A 20,369-nucleotide genomic window follows, 5' to 3' on the forward strand; every position below is an offset into this window, starting at 1 on the left:
CAGCAGAGGACTTGCCAACTCCTCTTTAAGGGGTCAATTTCATCTTGACTTAATTTATCACTCTCCACCTCCTCTCTTTGTTCCCATGAGCCATGTCAGGAGACTTTACTAAAGGAAAAACTTTCTGTTTAGATTATTTAGCAAGGTGACAACAAGGGAGCTCTCTCACCAGGATCTGGGCAGAAAGCTCTGGAGTGGACCTGGGCTCCTTTTTCCTTCTATGTCCTGTTTAAGCATGCTCCAAATAGAAAATGTACGAGCAGTCATGTCTTTACCTCCATTCTTAGTACATCAGTGTTAAAAATCTATTTTTAATATGTCCCATGCTTCTACATCTAATCCCTGGCCAGGGTACCTGGGGTGACTGTCTCTATAAAACAGAGAAAATCCTTAACCTCACCAGTATTTACCTTAATTCCTCTTTTGAAGTACATGCTGAATGCTATCAATAAGTATTTGTCTGTCCTTAGTTTCCCTTTGTCCCACACTGAGAGAAAATATAGCACACAATCACCCAATAATGATTCCTCACCCTTACTCACCTGACTCAGCATTCTAGGTGTCGAAGGCACCCTGACATGAGACTCAAATCCACATCTGAAATATCCTCTCTCTCTTTCTTTTAAAATAACAACCTCCCTTTCTTTTTCATTAAACATGACTCCTTGAGTCCAGGATCCAGGTGGAAGACCAGCTCAGACAGTGTGTTTAACTGTTCAAGGAGGGCACGTGTTGTCAGTCTCTATGTAAAGCAGGCACACACATACAACCTTCGTTGATGAAGCAGGCTGGAACGAGCTCCAACAGCTTTATCTATATTCATATGTATACATTTGTGGGATGGAACAAAGCTCCAACAACTTTATTCATTCTCTCCCTGCTTGCAAATCCCAGGATAATATTTCAAGCAGTATAAAAACCACAATATAGTTACATTCTCTTTTTCCCTAAGTGAACAATTACCATGAGGACATAGGTAAAAACATGTACTCCAATGCCCTCACACATCCAGTCTGATTGCGTGTAATGGATGGAAAACAAATGCAAAGCAAATTATTCCCAAGAATACACACACATTTGTAACTAAGCAACTTACTCGTTGTAGATTAACAAAGTATAAGTAAGCAAGGTAATTTTCTCAGCCACTTTCTCTTACCCTAGGAAGAAAAGAGACACAAGGAAGGACAGGACATTTTCTCTCAGGCAGCAACCACATACAACCTTCTGACAGCCAGGGCCCAAAGTCACTATGGGCAGGTTGCCAGAGGTATTATTCAGGACTGAGGGGGCAGAAGGAATGTTCTTGTGGTTGTTTGGCAGGGGAATACATTTCCAGGCAAGAGGAATTGTAGCCCAAGGAATTGGGCCAAGAGGCAAATTAGGGCAGCCAAGCTATCAGAGTGTCTTTCATCCATGGATTCAAGGCACTCTGGAGTGGGCTGGTAAAGTGACCCCTCCAGGGGCAGAGGCTGGTAGAGAGAGAGAGAGAGAGAGAGAGAGAGAGAGAGAGAGAGAGAGAGAGAGAGAGAGGACAGGTTTGGGCTGGAGGCAGTTGATCCTGGAGCCAAGCCAAGTAGAAAGGAAGGGAGCAGATAGGGTCTGGAAGCACAGTCCTGGAAAAAAGTCCTATCGTGATTATAAAACTACAGGCAACACACAGTTAATAGGGTAAAGCAGCTACTTTGGGATAGAAATGGAATGTTTCACAACCCACTGGATGTAAAACTGTGATATGACATGGCTAAACTGTATCATCCCTGGTTTTTACTCAACACTTTTTTTTTTTATAGTTTGCTTCATAGAAACCTGTAAACCGAAATTATTAGCTAGCTCTTCCATTCACCGTAGTTAGAAATGGAACAAGCTTTTATGGTCTTTAAAAGTTGAATGGATAAGGAAAATGTGGTACACAAACAAATGGAACATCTATCAATTGTAAAGAAAAATGAAGACATGAAAATTTCAAGTAAATGGATGGAACTAGAAAATATTGTAGTTAGTGTTGTGTCCGAGGTCCAGAAAGACAAACACTGTATTCTCTCATGCAGATCCTAGCTTGAAATCACTTGTTGATGCATTTAACATGGGGCATAATAGGAGCCAGGACTCTAGGAAGGGGGCTTTGTGAAATGAAAGGGTTAGAAGATTATAGATAAAACAATAGCTGAGAGTGAGAACGTTGGTGGTTAAAAGGCGTAGGATAGAGGGACATGGGACAGTGAAGGAAGTCACCTTTGGATGTTGTGTTTATAAAAAGATAAACAGAGAGGGTACATGTTTTGGTGGAGGTGTAGTCAGTTATGGTGTAAGAGGGTGCCTGAGACAGCCCATGATAAGGCATACCTTCCCCCTGAGTGACCAGTCACAGAGTGGTATTGTATAGAAAAGAGTTTATTCAGGGTTTGTTTAGTGAGGGAAGTTAAGAGGGTAGTAGAGTCAGATAAAGGCAGAGAGAGTAGAGGAGGAGAGGCCAGCTGTGAGCAAGTAGAGAGAGATTGGGAAGGGAATGGGGAGAGAGAGGGGAGAGGAGAGGGGACAGAGAAGGAGCAAGAGGGCAAGAGAGCAAGAGAGAGAGAGGAGGGGTGAGCAGCCCATTTTATAATGAGTCAGGCATACCAGGCTGTTGCCAGGTAACTCTTGGGTGGAGCTGACAAAATGCTAAGTGCTGGTATGGGGGAGTGCTGGGGACTAATCCAAAGCCTGGTGGTATGGAAAGACCCATGAAGTCTACAGTCTCACAATCCTGTTAAACAATATAAGTAAAGGAATAGTAAAAACGAAAGTCATGTTAGAGAAAAAGGATGAATTCTGTGGCCTAGGGCTGAGTTGAATGGGGAAGAGTAAAGGGAGAGGGTAGATGAACCAAAACTAAGGACATGTTGAAAATGCCTATCAAAAGCCTCTTTTTAATAAGCTAATTTCAAAATATAACTCCTTTAAAAAGGAGTTAGAATAGGAAAGGTTTGCACGGATGGGCAATGTTGTTCCTAGAAGCAATATGTTATTCATTGGAAATTGAGGTGCAAAGCATAGGATTTTCCCCTATGAATTGATATTCATGGAGAACACAGAGGTCTCAAAAACATCATAGACTACTGTCATGGTCCTTGGTTACCTCCTCAATCCTCACAGTAAGGCCATATTTGTTGAAGACTGAATTCTGAAAGCGAGGATGTGGAGTTGGAGAAAACATAAAGCTGACACATACAGAGAATCTCGTGCGAGCGCGCACACACACACACACACACACACACACACACACACACACACTCCATGAGAATAAGTATCCCTACCTACATAAATAACTCTAGTGAGGAGAGTGTGCATGGAAGTGGGACACTCAACATTTCTGCATAGTCACACAATGACCAATTTCTCATAACAATGGGAAAACAGCCAAATGTTTTACCCTGCTGTTGAGTCTGACACAGGACAGCAGCAAATCCTACAGTTGACTTTGGTAGTCTTTACATTTTTCCAGAGGCCCTGGGAGATGGCCTGTGACTAGCACAACACTTGCCAACTCCTCTTTAAGGGTCAATTTCATCTTGAGTTAATTTATCACTCTCTAACTCCTCTGTTTGTTACCCTGAGCCATGTTAGGAGACTTTACTAAAGGAAAAACTTTGTGTTTAGATTATTTAGCAAGGTGACAACGAGGTAGCTCTCTCATGAGGATGGGGCAGCAGGCTCTGGTGTGGTAAGGTGTTCCTTTTCAGTTACTAGGGCCTGTCTAAGCATGCTCCAAATAGAAAATGTGTGAGCAGTCATGTCTTTACCTCCATTCTTAGTACATCAGTTTTAAAAATCTATTTTTACTATGTCCCATGTTTCTACATCTAATCATTGGGGAGAGTGCTTGTAGTGATTTTCTGTATAAAACAGAGAAAATCTTCAAACTCACCAGTATTTATGTTAATTCCTCTTTTCTTAAGTATATGCTGAATAGTATCAGTAAGTATTTTCTGTTCTTAGCTTCAGTTTGTCCTACACTGAGTGAAAATATAGCACACAATCACACAATAATGATTCCTCACCCTTAGTAACCTGACTCAACAGTCTAGGTCAAAGACACCCTGGAATGAGACTCCTATCCTCATCTGAAATGCTTTCTCTCTTTTCTTTTAAAGTAACAACCTCCCTTTCCTTTTCATTAAACATGCCTCCTTAAGTCCCTGACCCAGGTGTCAGATAGGGAAGACCAGCTCAGACAGTGGGTTCAACTCCTCTAGGATGACATGTGTAGTCAGTGACTATGTAAAGGAGGCACACATGTGCACACTTGGTGTATGAAGGAAGCCTGAACAAGCTCCTACAATTTTACATATATTCATATACCCGTATTTGGGGGATGGAGCAAAGCTCCAACAACTTTTGTCATTCTCCCACAGCTTGCAAATCCTAGGAAAGTATATCAAGCAGTATAAATACCCCAATATTGTTACATTCTCTTTTTCACCAAGTGAAAAATTACCATGTGCATATAGGTAAAGACATGTTCCCCAAATCCCTCACATATCCAGACTGATTGCATGTCATAGGTGAAAAACAACTGTAAAGCAAACTATTCCCAAGATTACACATACATTTGTCACTAAAGAACTTACTTGTTATAGATTAACAAAGTATATGTAAGCAAGGTAATTTTCTCAGTCAGTTTCTCTTACTGGGAGCCATTAATTTGCAGTTACAAAGAAGGAATCAGTTATTTATTACTGATCTTAAAATGTAATCTTATCAAAATCTTAAAAGAATCACAGATCTAAACTTTTATTTAATAGTTTAAAACCTCAGGGTAGACATCTTTTTTCTTTATTTCTCTCATACATTTTCCCCATGTCTTATGGCCTTGTTGAATCTACCTTTTCTTCTTGATCTTGATCCTTCCAGAGGCCTCTGGTTATATTTATTCTTGCTCTACTATAAAAACCTCCCCTCAACCCTGCCTTCAGCAGTCATGTCCTCCTTTCATTCACCCTTAGGAGGGCCACTATAGAGCATGGGGTGTGAGGAACCATTTTGCCTCCAGGACAAGCTTGTGTAGGCATAAGGTTTTGTGTTCTCTGTAAAGTTTACCCTGGGCTTATTCAAATGCTGATTTCTCTGCACTCACATCTTGTTTCAACCTGGACACTGCATTGTAATGTTTTTACCAAGAATCTCCGGTTTTTAGTTTCTGTAAACAGTTCTAACCTTTTACTCTGCTTGTCCATAAATGCTGATCCCCCAGTGTGACATTAGTGCTGTATCCCTCAGAGATTTACTCATCCAGTGAGTTTGAGGCCAGCACAGCTCCACAGTGAGATCCCATGTCTAAATAAATAAACACCTGCTTTAAAATTAAAAACTGTTTGCTTTGTCAAATCATATAGTGTTTCACAGTTCTGATTATTTCATTTACAGTATACCACACCCAGTGTCTCCATCTCCTGTCCTATCTAGTGTTCCTGTTTCTCAATACAAAACAACCACCCCCCCCTTCAAAAACAAAAAACTGCTTCCTGTTCTGTGTGAGTGGGTGTCCTGCTGAAAAGTAAGAATAAACAAGTCACAAAGTGAACAAGTTTGAACTTCCTTAAATGGCCTTGTCTGGAAACGCCCAGGATTAGACAAAACTCCCTGTCCGGTTTCATTTGCAGTTGAGATGAGATCCTCCCGGGATGAAGATTCTATGAGATTGATGAAGACAGAAGTCACTACCACAGACTTCCTAGAAGAGGGAGAAACAGGTATATCTTTAATGCTACTTGAAACAAACTAGAAATGCAGAGAGGAGTTGTAAGACTCTACCTGAGTCTTAACTACTGGGAGACTTCTGTAAATGGGACATGAGACTGGAAAGATTGATGCAAAAGCAAGAAGCTTATTATTGTTCCAGTACACTGGAGTCAGCCTACATTGGGGGGAGAGGGGACTGGGCTTTCCATTAGTACAGTTTTTATACAGTTTATAAAGAGCAAGTTACAGGGATGGTGAGTGGGCATATAAGCATTGGTGGGCTCAACTGTCCTTTAGGTTGCTGTGGACTCTGGCAGGGTCTGGGTCTTTGATCTACAATCCTGGGACTACTGTTAGATAAGGTTGGGACAGCTCTTCCTCGGAGAAAGGGCTACTTGGTGTCTGGTAAATATTCCAGAAGCCCTAGTCAGATAATATTGGCACATTACTTCCTCAATGGCAGCAGCTGTTTGGCACTCTGAGGCTGGTGGAAAATTACTAACCCTTTCCTTTCAGAGTGTTACCGTGGTCTCACCATGGTCTCACCGAAGAGCAGAAACTCCTGCCAGTTAACCTGGGCAGGCCTGTCTCTGTATAAGTGCTTGGAGGCCTCTGTTAAATCAATTACTATCTCACTTACATTGTGATGGAGTGCTATTGTGATGACTAAAAATATGTATTAAGTTTTAACGAATTTGTCTAAAAGTAAAGAAAAAAAAACCTCCTAGATAATCGTATAAAGCCCCTTGCTCGAGGATGGATAACTTCCTGAAATGCTTCAAACTGCATGCAAGAAGAGAATTGTTTTCAGTTCCTTAAAGAGAGCATGTGAATGGCAGTTAGAATTTCTCAGCAGAAAATAGCTGCTCTGTGATCAGATTCTCCAAATAAAGTGTAAGGGGTCTAGGTGGGTTTTGTTGCTCTGAGTTTTGGTGGTGATGGTGGTATTGTTTGAAAAGCAAGCACGTTTACCCCCTGAGCCATCTTCCTGGCCCAAGAGAAACTGCTTTTTCTGCAAAATGCTTTAGGAGATACTTACACTGTCTAGCAAGCTCTAACTTAGGGATTTCTGAGGACAGCAGGCTGAGGAGTATTTAGCCAGAGCAATAAATGGGCAGGGCCAAGCATGAGGTCTAGTTAGTGTTTCCTTTCCAATCATTTCTTCCTAAACTGACTCATTTTGGTTTACTTTGGGACAAGGTTGGGAGCATCTGAGTTGTGACATATGACTTAATTCATAAACACTTCCAGATTTTTTTTCCTTTTTTTCTTTATTAACTTGAGTATTTCTTATTTACATTTCGAATGTTATTCCCTTTCCCGGTCAACATCCCCCTAACCCCTCCCCCTCCCCTTCGTTATGGGTGTTCCCCTCCCCATCCTCCCCCCATTACCGCCCTTCCCCCAACAATCACGTTCACTGGGGGTTCAGTCTTAGCAGGACCAAGGGCTTCCCCTTCCACTGGTGATCTTACAAGGCTATTTATTGCTACCTATGAGGTTGGAGCCCAGGGTCAGTCCATGTATACTCTTTGGGTAGTGGCTTAGTCCCTGGAAGCTCTGGTTGCTGGGCATTGTTGTTCATATGGGGTCTCGAGCCCCTTCAAGCTCTTCTAGTCCTTTCTCTGATTCCTTCAACGGGAGCCCAGTTCTCATTTCAGTGGTTTGCTGCTGGCATTCGCCTATGTATTTGCTGTATTCTGGCTGTGTCTGTCAGGAGAGATCTACATCCGGTTCCTGTCGGCCTGCACTTCTTTGCTTCATCCATCTTGTCTAATTGGGTGGCTGTGTATGTATGGGCCACATGAAACACTTGCAGATTTTAAATATAAACACAGGCATTTCATATTCTGGAAATGTGTGTTGGAAGATAGGGCGTGTGGTAAGAGGGATCTCATTTTAACAAAATGCTAAACTGTTTTTCTTGTGTTTGTTCCAAAGCCTGGTAATATTAATCATATTTATGCAATTTTTCCTGCACACGTATCATTTCATCATTTTGTGGATTATTTAAAAAAATTTATGTGTTCATAATGTGTGTGCATTTTGTATAGGATATGTGTGTTTGTGTTTATGTGTGTGTGTCTGTACTGTAGAATGTCCATGTGGACAGATCTTAGGTAGAGAAAAATGACATCTCTTCTGAATATGGTCCTGGAACTATTGATTCTGTGGTGAAGACTCACAGTTGATAGTCTGTACAATAATTGAATTGAAATGGATAACAAATACAAACACAGAAGGTTATAAACCTAAATATACATGAAGGAAGAAAATCTTTATTAGTGAGAGCTTGTCTCAGGCAATGAATTTTGCTTCCAATATCCAAATCTTTACCGACACACCAGAAAAATACACTGGTTTCAGTGGAATGAGAAGTTTCTGCTCTGTTCCCTGAAAACCAATTAAGAAGATAAACAATGGACAGGCAGCGTTTTTCTTCTCTTAAAAGAAATTGTACCTAAAATGTACTGAGAGCTTTAAAACACAGTGGTAGGGATGGAGGAATGGGTACAGAGGTTAAGAGCACTTGTTATTGTTCCCAGATTGAATGTGAATATGTTTTATTGGGGGTGTAATTGCTTGCTTGACAGTTCTGTGAGAGGTGCTATCTTTACACATGAGTTTCCCTTTGACAATTGCTAGTGTTCAAACATGCAAATGATTTCATTCATTGGGATTGTTTCCTACAGTATTGCAAACTCATTCTTTAGCTTTGTAGCCAATTAATAGACTCTTTAGAACTCTATATGTAGATGTAACCATGTTGTCTGGCTATCAATATTCTTATCTCTGAAGTTGGACTGTTATTCCTTTCCTTGCTCGATAGTCCCAGCTAGGACCCCAAGAGTCACACCAGAATGTTGAGCAGACATCCTTGCCTGGCTCTTTCTCAGTGAGAGTTGGAGTGGGGATATTCCTGCTGCCTGTAATATTTTCTTTTGGTTACTATAGCTGTACCCAATTGATTGTTATTCAAATCGATTCTGGTGGCGGCAGTCTCCTTGATACCTGCTCCAATGTTCTGAGTTCCCAAATGACAGATACATACATATAGCCTTTATATTTTTATATGCCTTAAATAGCTCAAAGGTTGGGTCACTTCCTAACCTCCACGTGGCTAATCCACCTCCTCCAATATTCTCAAGTTAATCCTTGCTAATGGCACCTTGGCTCTCCTTCTCCCAGCTTGGCCAGGATGTTCCTTTCTAAAGAACAAAGGCATTCACATGCATCAGCAAGGCTCAGCAGGGGTAAACACTGAGGGGACCCTGGAGGGTCCAACAATTAAAGGTACATCACAGGCTTCCTAACAAAAGAGGTTATCTTAAACACACAGTTGTAAGGGGAGGCTCTCATAATTGGTTCTTGATTTGTCAGTAAAGAAGGCTGGAAGTCAATTGCTGGGTAGAAGGTGGGAATTCCAGGCCCTAGGAAGAAAAGGAAGACACAAGGAAGGATAGGCCCTTTTTCTGCCAGGCTTTGGAATGAGGAATGTGCGGCAAACATGTAAGATCTTCTGGCAGTCAGGGCCCATGGCACCACTATTGATGGGTTGCCAGAGGTATTAGGCAGGGCTGATGGGGCAGAAGAAGAGATGGAGTGATTGTTTGGTAAGGGTATACATTTCCAGGCATGAGATATTTGAGCCTAGGAATTGGGCTAACAGGCGAGTTAAGGCAGCAAAGCGGTCAGGGTGTCTTTTATCCACTGATTCAAAGCTGTCTGGAGTGGGCTGGTAATGGAACCCCTCCAAGATCAAGAGAGAGGGGGAGGTTAGGAGTAGAGGCAGCTGATCCAGGAGTCAAGCCAAGTAGAAAAGAAGGGAACAGGGAGGGTCTGGTAGCACAGTCCTGGAAAAAAGTCATATTGTGATTATAAAGCTACAGGCAACACACAGTTAATAGGGTGTAGCAGCTATTTTGGGATTGAAACTGAAGGTTTCACAAACCACTGGAGGTAACACTACCACATGACTAAGGTATATTAACCCTAGTTTATACTCAACAGATTTTTTTTTTATTTTACTACTCAGAAAGCTGTACACTCAAATTAGTAGCTAGCTATTCCATTCACAGTAGTTAGAAATGGAACCATGTATGATAGTCTTTAAAAGTTGAATGGAAAAGGAAAACATGGTACACAAACAAATGGAACATCACTCATCTGTAAAGAAAAATGAAGCCATGAAATTTTCAAGTAAATAGATGGAATTAGAAAACATTGTAGTTAGTGTTGTGCCCGAGGTCCAGAAGACAAAGACTGTATATTCTCTCATGCAGATCCATGCTTGAAATCTCTTGCTTAATGCGTTTAGCTTGGGGCACAAGTAGGAGCCAGGAAACGAGAAAGGGGGCTTTATGAAGAGAAGAGGTTAGAAGATTATAGATAAAACAACAGCAGAGGGGTTGGGGATTTAGCTCAGTGGTAGAGCGCTTGTCTGGCAAGCGCAAGGCCCTGGGTTCGGTCCCCAGCTCCGAAAAAAAGAAAAGGAAAAAAAACAGCAGAGAGTTAGAATGTTGGTGGTTAAATGGCTTAGGATAGAGGGACATGGGACAATGGAGGAAGTCACATATGGGTGTTGTGTTTATAAAAAGATAAACAGAGGGGGTACATGTTTGGCGGAGGTGTAGTCAGGAATGGAGGAAGAGGGTACCTGAGCCAGCCTATGCTGAGTCATCCCTTACCCCTGAGGGACCAGTCACACAGTGGTATAGTATAGAATAGAGTTTATTTAGAGTTTGGGTAGGAGAGTTAAGAGGGTAGTAGAGTCAGATAAAGGCAGAGAGGGTAGAGGAGTAGAGTCCAGCTGTGAGCAAGTGGAGAGAGAGGTGGGAAGGGAATGGGGAGAGAGGAGGGAGGGAGAGAGGACAGAGAGGGAGCAAGAAGGGAAGAGGGGGGGGTGAGGGGTAAGCAGTTCATTTTATTATGAGTCAGGCATAACTAGCTGTTGCCAGGTAACACTTGGGTGGAGCTGACAAAATGCTAAGTATGGGTAAGGGGGAGTGCTGGGGACTAATCCAAAGCAGGGTGGTATGGAAAGCCACATGAAAGTCTACAGTCTCACAATCCTATTAAACAACATATCTGAAGGGATAGTAAAAATGTAAGTGATGTTAGAGAAAAAGGATGAATTCTGTGGCCTAGGGCTGAGTGGACTAGGGAAGAGTAAAGGGAAAGGATAGATGAACCAAAACTAAGGACACATGTGAATGTCTATGAAAAGCCATTTTTTAATAAGTTAATTTCAAAATATAATTCCTTTGAAAAGGAGTTAGAAAAGGTTTGTATGGATGGACAATGTTACTCCCAGAAGAAATGGGTTATTAATTGGAAATTGAGTTGCAAAAGGTAGGATACCACCCTATGAATTGCTGCTCAAGGAGACCACAGAAGTCTCGAAAACAGAGACTACTGTCATGGTCCTTGATTACATCCATATATCTCACAGAAGGGCCCTGTTTGTTGAAGACTGGCTCCTGCAGTGTATTCAGCTGCCCAAAGCAAGGATGTGGAGTTGGAGAAAACATAGAGCTGACACATACACAGAAACACACAGACACACAGACACACAGACACACAGACACACACACACACACACACACACTCAGGCACACACACACACACAGACACAAAAACACACAGACACACAAACACACACACTCCATGAGAATAGGTATCCTTATGTACATAAATGACTCTCCTGAGGAGAGTGTGCATGGAAGGGGGACACTCAGCAGTTGTGCAGGGTCACACTGGCAGTGTTCAGGGGAAGCTGATACTGAAGCCCCAGACAGCACTGTGTAGGTGAAGTAGTAAATGCATGGCTCTTCTGAGCAGCCTCCATAAAGAAAACAACAACTTTTGCCAGGGAATCAACCATACAGTTTTCCTCATGTGTAGGATCAGGAAGCATAGTGTGAGCTCAGATGTGTTCCACAGAGAACAAAGATTGTAACAACCCTTGTAAGAAAGTAAGACTAGAATAGTTGAACAGCTAGAAGTCAAGAGGAGCTGTTTCAATATGGGGAAATAAATCAGATAAATATCTGAATATATAGTATCAGAATGTAGATCAAATGACTTACCTTTAATTCTCTCAGAAATTGTAATTATTGCAATCAGCTGTAGATATTTTAAAGAAGGGGTGAAACAAGTTGACATCTCCAAGAAGTTTTTGAGAGTCATTTAGAGATTTTCAATGACCAATTTCTCATAACAGTGGGAAAACAGCCAAATGATTCACCCTGCTGTTGAGTCTGACACAGGACAGCAGTAAATCCTCCATATGCCTTTAGTAGTCCTGACATTTTACCAGAGGCCCTGGGAGATGGCCTATGTCCAGCACAGCACTTGCCAACTCCTGTTTAAGGGCTCAATTTCATCTTGAGTTAATTTATCAATCTCTAATTCCCCTATTTGTTCCCTTGAGCTCTGTCAGGAGACTTTAGTAAAGGAAAAACATTCTGTTTAGATTATTTAGCAAGGTGACAACAAGGGAGCTCTCTTATGAGGATGGGGCAGAAGGCTCTGGAGTGGACATGGGCTCCTTGTCCCTCACTAGGGCCTGTCTAAGCATGCTCCAAATAGAAAATGTACCAGCAGCCATGTCTTTACCTCCATTTTTAGTACAAGAGTTTTAGAAATCTATTTTTACTATGTCCCATGTTTCTATACCTAATCTTTGACGAGGGTACCTAGGGTTACTATATAAAACAGAGAAAAATCTTCAAACTCACCAGTATTTACGTTAATTCCTCTTTTCTTAAGTATACACTGAATAATGTCAGTAAGTATTTTTCTATTCTGAGCTTCAGTTTGTCCCACACTGAATGAAAATAGAGCACACAATCACACAATAATGATTCCTCAGCCTTAGTAACCTGACTCAGCAGTCTAGGTCAAAGACACCCTGGCGTGAGACTCCTAGCCTCATCTGAAATGTCCTCTCTGTCTTTCTTTTAAAGTAAAAACCTCCCTTTCTTTTTCATTAAACATGACTCCTTGAGTCCAGGATCCAGGTGTCAGATAGGGAAGACCATCTCAGACCTTGTGTTCAACTGTTCAAGGAGGGCATGTGTTGTCCGTCACTATGTAAAGCAGGCACACACATACAACCTTTGTCGATGAAGCAAGCTGGAATGAGCTCCAACATCTTTATATATATTCATATATACACATTTGGGGGATGGAGCAAAGCTCCAACAACTTTTTTCATTCTCCCACAGCTTGCAAATCCCAAGAAAATATTTCAAGCAGTATAAAAACCACAATGTAGTTACATTCTCTTTTTCCGTAAGTGAACAATTACCATGAGGACATAGGTAAAAACATGTTCCCCAATGCCCTCACATATCCAGTCTGATTGCATGTAATGGATGGAAAACAAATGTAAAGCAAATTATTCCCAAGAATCTACACACATTTGTAACTAAGCAACTTACTCGTTGTAGATTAACAAAGTATAAGTAAGCAAGGTAATTTTCTCAGCCACTTTCTCTTACCCTAGGAAGAAAAGAGACACAAGGAAGGACAGAACATTTTCTCTCAGGCAGCAACCACATACAACCTTCTGACAGCCAGGGCCCAAAGTCACTATGGGCAGGTTGCCAGAGGTATTATTCAGGACTGAGGGGGCAGAAGGAATGTTCTTGTGGTTGTTTGGCAGGGGAATACATTTCCAGGCAAGAGGAATTGTAGCCCAAGGAATTGGGCTAACAGGCAAATCAGGCAGCTAAGCTATCAGGGTGTCTTTTATCCATGGATTCAAGGCTCTCTGGAGTGGGTTGGTAAAGTGACCCCTCCAGGGGCAGAGGCTGGTAGAGAGAGAGAGAGAGAGGACAGGTTTGGGCTGGAGGCAGCTGATCCAGGACCCAAGCCAAGTAGAAGGGAAGGGAGTAGGAAGGGTCTAGAAGCACAGTCCTGGAAAAAAGTCCTATTGTGATTATAAAACTACAGGCAACACACAGTTAATAGGGTAAAGCAGCTACTTTGGGATAGAAATGGAATGTTTCACAACCCACTGGATGTAAAACTGTGACATGACTAAACTGTATCATCCCTGGTTTTTCCTCAACAGTTTTTTTTTTTTTCATATTTTGCTTCATAGAAACCTGTACACCCAAATTAATAGCTAGCTCTTCCATTCACAGTAGCTAGAAATAGAACCAGATTTTATGGTCTTTAAAAGTTGAATGGATAAGGAAAATGTGGTACACAAACAAATGGAACATCTATCAATTGTAAAGAAAAATGAAGTCATGAAAATTTCAAGTAAATTGATGGAACTAGAAAATATTTTAGTTAGTGTTGTGACCGAGGTCCAGAAAGACAAACACTGTATATTCTCTCATGCAGATCCTAGCTTGAAATCTCTTGTTGAATGCATTTAACATGGGGCATAATAGGAGCCAGGAAACTAGGAAGGGGGCTTCATGAAGAGAAGGGGTTAGAAGGTTATAGATAAAACAATAGCTGAGAGTTAGAATGTTGGTGGTTAAAAGGTTTAGGATAGAGGGAAATGGCACAGTGAAGGAAGTCACTTTTGGATGTTGTGTTTATAAAAAGATAAACAGAGAGGTTACATGTTTTGGTAGAGGTGTAGTCAGGTAAGGGGGTAGAGGGTCACACAGTGTTATTGTATAGAAAAGAGTTTATTCAGGGTTTGGTGAGGGAAGTTAAGAGGGTAGTAGAGTCAGATAAAGGCAGAGAGAGTAGAGGAGGAGAGGCCAGCTGTGAGCAAGGGAATGGGGAGAGAGGGGGGACAGAGAAGGGGCAAGAGGGCAAGAGAGCAAGAGAGAGAGGAGGGGTTAGCAGCCCATTTTATAATGAGTCAGGCATACCAGGCTGTTGCCAGGTAACTCTTGGGTGGAGCTGACAAAATGCTAAGTGCTGGTATGGGGGAGTGCTGGGGACTAAACCAAAGCCTGGTGGTATGGAAAGCCCTATGAAGTCTACAGTCTCACAATCCTGTTAAACAATATAAGTAAAGGAATAGTAAAAACGAAAGTCATGTTAGAGAAAAAGGATGAATTCTGTGGCCTAGGGCTGAGTGGACTGAGGAAGAGTAAAGGGAGAGGGTAGATGAACCAAAACTAAGGACATGTTGAAAATGCCTATCAAAAGCCACTTTTTTAATAAGTTAATTTCAAAATATAACTCCTTTAAAAAGGAGTTAGAATAGGAAAGGTTTGCACGGATGGGCAATATTGTTCCTAGAAGAAATATGTTATTCATTGGAAATTGAGGTGCAAAGGATAGGATTTTCCCCTATGAATTGATACTCATGGAGACCACAGAGGTCTCAAAAACATCATAGACTACTGTCATGGTCCTTGGTTACCTCCTCAAACCTCACAGTAAGGCCATATTTGTTGAAGACTGAATTCTGAAAGCGAGGATGTGGAGTTGGAGAAAACATAAAGCTGACACATACAGAGAATCTCGCGGGGGCGCTCGTGCACACACACACACACACACACACACACACACACACACACACACAAACACACACACACTCCATGAGAATAAGTATCCCTACCTACATAAATAACTCTAGTGAGAAGAGTGTGCATGGTAGTGGGACACTCAACATTTCTGCATAGTCACACAATGACCAATAATGTCCAATTTCTCATAACAATGAGAAAACAGCCAAATGGTTCACCCTGCTGTTGAGTCTGACACAGGACAGCAGCAAATCCTACAGTTGTCTTTGGTAGTCTTTACATTTTTCCAGAGGCCCTGGGAGATGGCCTGTGACCAGCACAACACTTGCCAACTCCTCTTTAAGGGGTCAATTTCATCTTGAGTTAATTTATCACTCTCTAACTCCTCTGTTTGTTCCCCTGAGCCATGTTAGGAGACTTTACTAAAGGAAAAACTTTATGTTTAGATTATTTAGCAAGGTGACAACAAGGGAGCTCTCTCATGAGGATGGGGCAGCAGGCTCTGGTGTGGACAGGTGTTCCTTCTCACTTACTAGGGCCTGTCTAAGCATGCTCCAAATAGAAAATGTATGAGCAGTCATGTCTTTACCTCCATTCTTAGTACATCAGTTTTAAAAATCTGTTTTTACTATGTCCCAATATTACACATACGTTAAAGAACTTATTTGTTATAGATTAACAAAGTATACGTAAGCAAGGTAATTTTCTCAGTCAGTTTCTCTTACTGGCAGCCATTAATTTGCAGTTACAAAGAAAGGATCAGTTATTTATTACTGATCTTAAAATGTAATCTTATCAAAATGCTAAAAGAATCACAAATCTAAACTTTTATTTAATAACAACTGGTCAGTTCTAGTTTAAAACCTCAGGGAAGACACCTTTTTTCTTTATTTCTCTCATACACTCTCCCCATGTCTTATGGCCTTGTTGAATCTACTTTTTCTTCTTGCTCTTGATCCTTCCAGAGGCCTCTGGTTATACTTATTCTTGCTCTACTATAAAAACCTCCCCTCAACCATGCCTTAAACAGTTATGTCCTCCTTTCATTCACACTTAGGAGGGCCACTATAGAGCATGAGGTGTTGAGGAACCATTTTGCCTCCAAGACTAGCTTGTGTAGGCATAAGGTTTTGTGTTCTCTGTAAAGTTTACCCTGGGCTTATTCAAATGCTGATTTCTCTGCACTCACATCTTGTTTCAACCTGGACACTGCATTTTAATGTTTTTACCAAGAATCTCCAGTTTCTAGTTTCTGTAAACAGTTCTAACCATTTACTCTGCCTTGTCAATAAATGCTGATCCCCCAGTGTGACATTAGTGCTGTATCCCTCAGAGATTTACTCATCCAGTGAGTCTGAGGCCAGCATAGCTACACAGTGAGATGCCATGTGCAAATAAATAAACACTTGCTTTAAAATTAAAAGCTGTTTGCTTTGTCAAATCATACAGTGTTTCACACTTCCGATTATTTCATTCAGTGTACCACTCAGTGTCTCCATCTCCTGTCCTATCTAGTGTTCCTGTTTCTCAATACAAAACAAACAACCACCCCCCCCTTCAAAAACAAAAAACAAAAAACCCATCCTGTGAAAGAGCCCCAGAGCTGGGAGACCCTCACTCAAGTCTCGGGATGACGAGACCCCCTCAAGAACTCATACGAAACCATCCTTCCTGTAATTACATGAGGTTTATCGATAGGAACCAGTGCACTGGGGTCGAGACTCATATCCCTCTCAAGGGCAGTGGAGTTCGACCCCGAGAGGCTGGGAGAAAGAGTATTTAAAGGCAGAGGCTGTGAGCCCCAGGGGATGGGGGGACGTCAAAGGGGAATGTACCACAAGTTACAGGATTGTTTTATGGCTCTAAGAGATAAGGGGACGCCAAAAGGTTTTATGGCCCCCTGGTTCCTGGAACAGAGCTACTAAACCAGGAGAAGGGTTGGGTCTTCAGGTCCTCATTATTTTTAAAAGTTTGTCAGAATTGATGAAGTATCTGCATTTGAAACACCTCTGGTAAGGCTTGTGGACACATAAGGGGTGAGTCCAGTACTGTATAGTCACCACCGATTGGGTCCTGGTACCAGATAATGAGTGGCAGCTGTCCTAGAACTAATTACTGTTTGGTTATATAAATGCTTATGGAAGGCTGGAGGGGTTCCCAAACAGAGTCCCGATAGATATCCTTGTAGCAGTCCTTGTAGCACCTAGACTCAGTCTTAAGATCTTATTAAGTCTTTAGCATCAGGATTCCAATCTGGACACTATCTGTACCTACACACCAAGGTCATGACTGTCTTTTCGAACTTCTAAACGTATACAGGTTGTGATCCCTGAGGCACAGTCCCAAGAATTGTTAGGAGTACTAACACATGTAATGTTACATCATTTGTAATAGAAACTAAGCCTATCTCTACACCTCTCCCGATGGAACCCAGGGCAAACATGAAATTCTTGTTTCTAAAGCACACTCCTCAAGTGAGCATTATAGCAACGTACCAGTCTGGTCTCTTATGTATCCACTTATCTGATGTGTAAGTCTAGGGAGCTTTTTGAAGATCAGAGTGTCCCTCTAGGTCCCAGCTCTCAGCACCAACAGCGAGTACGCAGCTGGTGAGGGCTGAGACTTGACGGCTGTCAGGGTGGTCAGCAGCACCATGTACGGTGCTTTCCAGTGAGGCTGAGTGTCTGGGTTCAGTGCCATCGTATGTAGCCGTGTCTTCGACCTGGAACTGATGAGATGTCTCGGGGGTCCCCGGGGCATAGGCTGCTGCTGCCAGCTGTGAGCAGATTTCTTTCTGTATCACCTGTAGGTCTTTTAGCCTGGCATACAAATCATTATTACTATGACATGTTGGTTCAATAACATTATCTAATACAGTCAGAGGAACTGAGGCCCCATATAAGATCTCAAAGGGGATAAGGCCGAATCTGGAAGGGATATTTCTTGCTCTGAAGAGAGCAAGAGGGAAGGAGTGCCACCCAGTCTGTGCCAGTCTCCATGGTCAATTTGATCAGGGTCTCTTTTAGAGTTTTATTTTTTATTCTATTTGTCCTGAACTTTGAGGTCTGTAAATACAGTGTAATTTCCAATCGACCTCTAAATACTTGGCCACACCCTGGCTTACCTTGGCAATGAAAGTAGGGCCATTGTCTGACCAGATTACCTTGGGCACTCCAGACAGGGGGAAGATTTCTTCCAGTATCTTCTTGATGACTACGGAGCCCGTTTCTTGCTTGGTGAGGAAAGCTTCTATCTATTCCTAAAAAGGATCTACAAGCACTAGGAGATACTTGTAACCATATTTTCTCAGTGAAGTTCACTTTGACTTCTCGCTAAACTCTCTAGGTCTCTTTGCCCTGTTTGCTTGTTAAGCATTCACTTACTGACATACCTTATATTTTTTACTGTCTCTCTTGGCTAAAATCTTAAAGTCTATTATATATACCTTAACTACTTGGACAACCTTCTTATCTCCTAAATGAGTCCATTTGTGTATTTGGCAAAGTGAGTCTTTTGTTTGTTCTCTGGGGAGTATAGCTTTCCCCTCAAGTGTGTCATTGTCCATTTATCTTTTAAGCAGTTTGGGCCTTTTCTTCTGTTGTGTATTCTAAGTGAGGCCATCCCTTCAGTCTGATCCCAGTTCCGAGTGGCTGTCTCAGGATAGGCTCCAGTATAGTCATTTTTTGAGTCACTTAATCTACTTTGTTACTGTCCCATGTCACTGAATCTCTTTTATAGTACTCACAGTTGTTGGCTTCACCAGGGCATCCAAGAGATGGTAAAGACATCTGTGGTGCTGATGTGCTGGGGGGTTGAGGTTCAGACATTCCAGATGACATCCACCATGGCAGCACCCACTTATCCCTGACCTTCATGAAGAAAACTGTTCCTGTCTGTAGACAAGGTAGCCTCGGCTTTCAGCAGGGGTCGATCGGTCAGTTGCAGAGGTCTTTCCTCCTCCCATAGGCTTCTATCAGTGCTTGACACTCGTGCTGTGGTGGCTTCAGGTCAGGATTGGGCAGCAAGGTGACCAGATTGTCCTCAATAGGTGGAGAATCTAGTCTATGGCAGCTAACTAGTGGTCCCATCCTCTGGGACACTTTATTCAAAGGCAAAACATCAGCCACTCTACCACAGTTTTAAGTCCTGGATTGAGTGATAATTGTTAGTGCCTGGCTGGCAGGAGCGGTGTGTTCCAGGCAGAACGGCACTAAGCCACATATCTCACATCTCCCAGCATCAGGTACTGGTGCACTGAGACAGGTCTTAAGCTCCACATACACAGTCTGTAGATATGCATACACATGGCTTCACCCAGCCATTTTGGCCCACACAAGCCATTTTGGAGAGCAAATTTCTCACGAGCAAGGGATTGGGGCAGTCAGGGATGACCATGAACTAGTGGGTTACCCGGCCCACACCAAGGTCCACTGTTCTTTGGGTAGTCCATAAGTATTGTTTGTTGCCAGTAGCCCCCTGTACTCAAGGTCTTTTGTTGGACACTAGACCGTTTGAGCATAGGAGCACTGTGTGTTAGCCCCTCGTATTCACAAAACAACTGGGCGGGCTTCTCTTCTAACTTTGTGCATAGCCAGCACTCTAGGACTTGCCTTCCAGGCCACTGGAGAGGCCCCTCTTGTTCTTCCTGTGGCAGTCCCTGACTCAGTGTCCTTTTTCTTTGTATTAGGCACACCGGATTTTTAGCCAGAAATTCTCTTCTGTTGCCAGGTACTGTCTTCCTAGGTTCCCTAACTACTGTGGCCAGTATATGTTCCTCTCTTGTCTTTTATCTCTCTTTAGCTCTCTAGCTTCTTCTTTTTTTGTCTCTTTTCTTCTCTAGCTTCTTGTTCTTTTTACCCTTTTTCTCTTTCTCTTTTTTAGTCTCTCTGTTTAACCTTACTTTCTCTGCAACTTACACTAACTCTCAGCAACTTAGCTTAACCCTTCAAATAAATTTCTGTAACTTTCTCTTCATATCTTTTTTTTTATCTTAGCCAGATTGGTGGGGCATTTTTTAGCCCCTCGGAGACCCACCCTTGGAGTCTGGCCACAGACCTGGCACTCCCTACCTTCAGGCGTATTGAAACCAACAGGCAGAAGTGAGGGCCTTCCATCCGTGTCTGGAACATTTTTTCTGGCCTCTAGTAGTATTCTGTCTTTCCTCGGTGGTAAAGAAGACTTGTAACAGTTACTAACAAGCAT

The 20,369-nt window shown here is 42.2% G+C and overlaps 1 protein-coding gene across 3 annotated transcripts in view; it reads left to right on the forward strand.

The window, feature by feature from the left end:
- The first annotated feature begins 5,533 nt into the window (after positions 1-5,533).
- Positions 5,534-20,369, forward strand: part of Clec2gl1 (C-type lectin domain family 2, member G like 1) — a 35,935-nt gene continuing 21,099 nt past the window's right edge. Inside the window, exon 1 of one of the 3 annotated variants that reach the window (NM_001402575.1) lies at positions 5,534-5,729. In NM_001402575.1, coding sequence (NP_001389504.1) covers positions 5,645-5,729 — 85 coding nt within the window. In that variant the 5' untranslated portion in view covers positions 5,534-5,644. The remainder of the gene's footprint in view (positions 5,730-20,369) is intronic. The other 2 variants (XM_017593051.3, XM_017593050.3) reach the window with 2 other exon arrangements.

Source organism: Rattus norvegicus, chromosome 4 (assembly GCF_036323735.1).
Source record: "Rattus norvegicus strain BN/NHsdMcwi chromosome 4, GRCr8, whole genome shotgun sequence".
NCBI classification, from domain to species: Eukaryota; Metazoa; Chordata; class Mammalia; order Rodentia; family Muridae; genus Rattus; species Rattus norvegicus.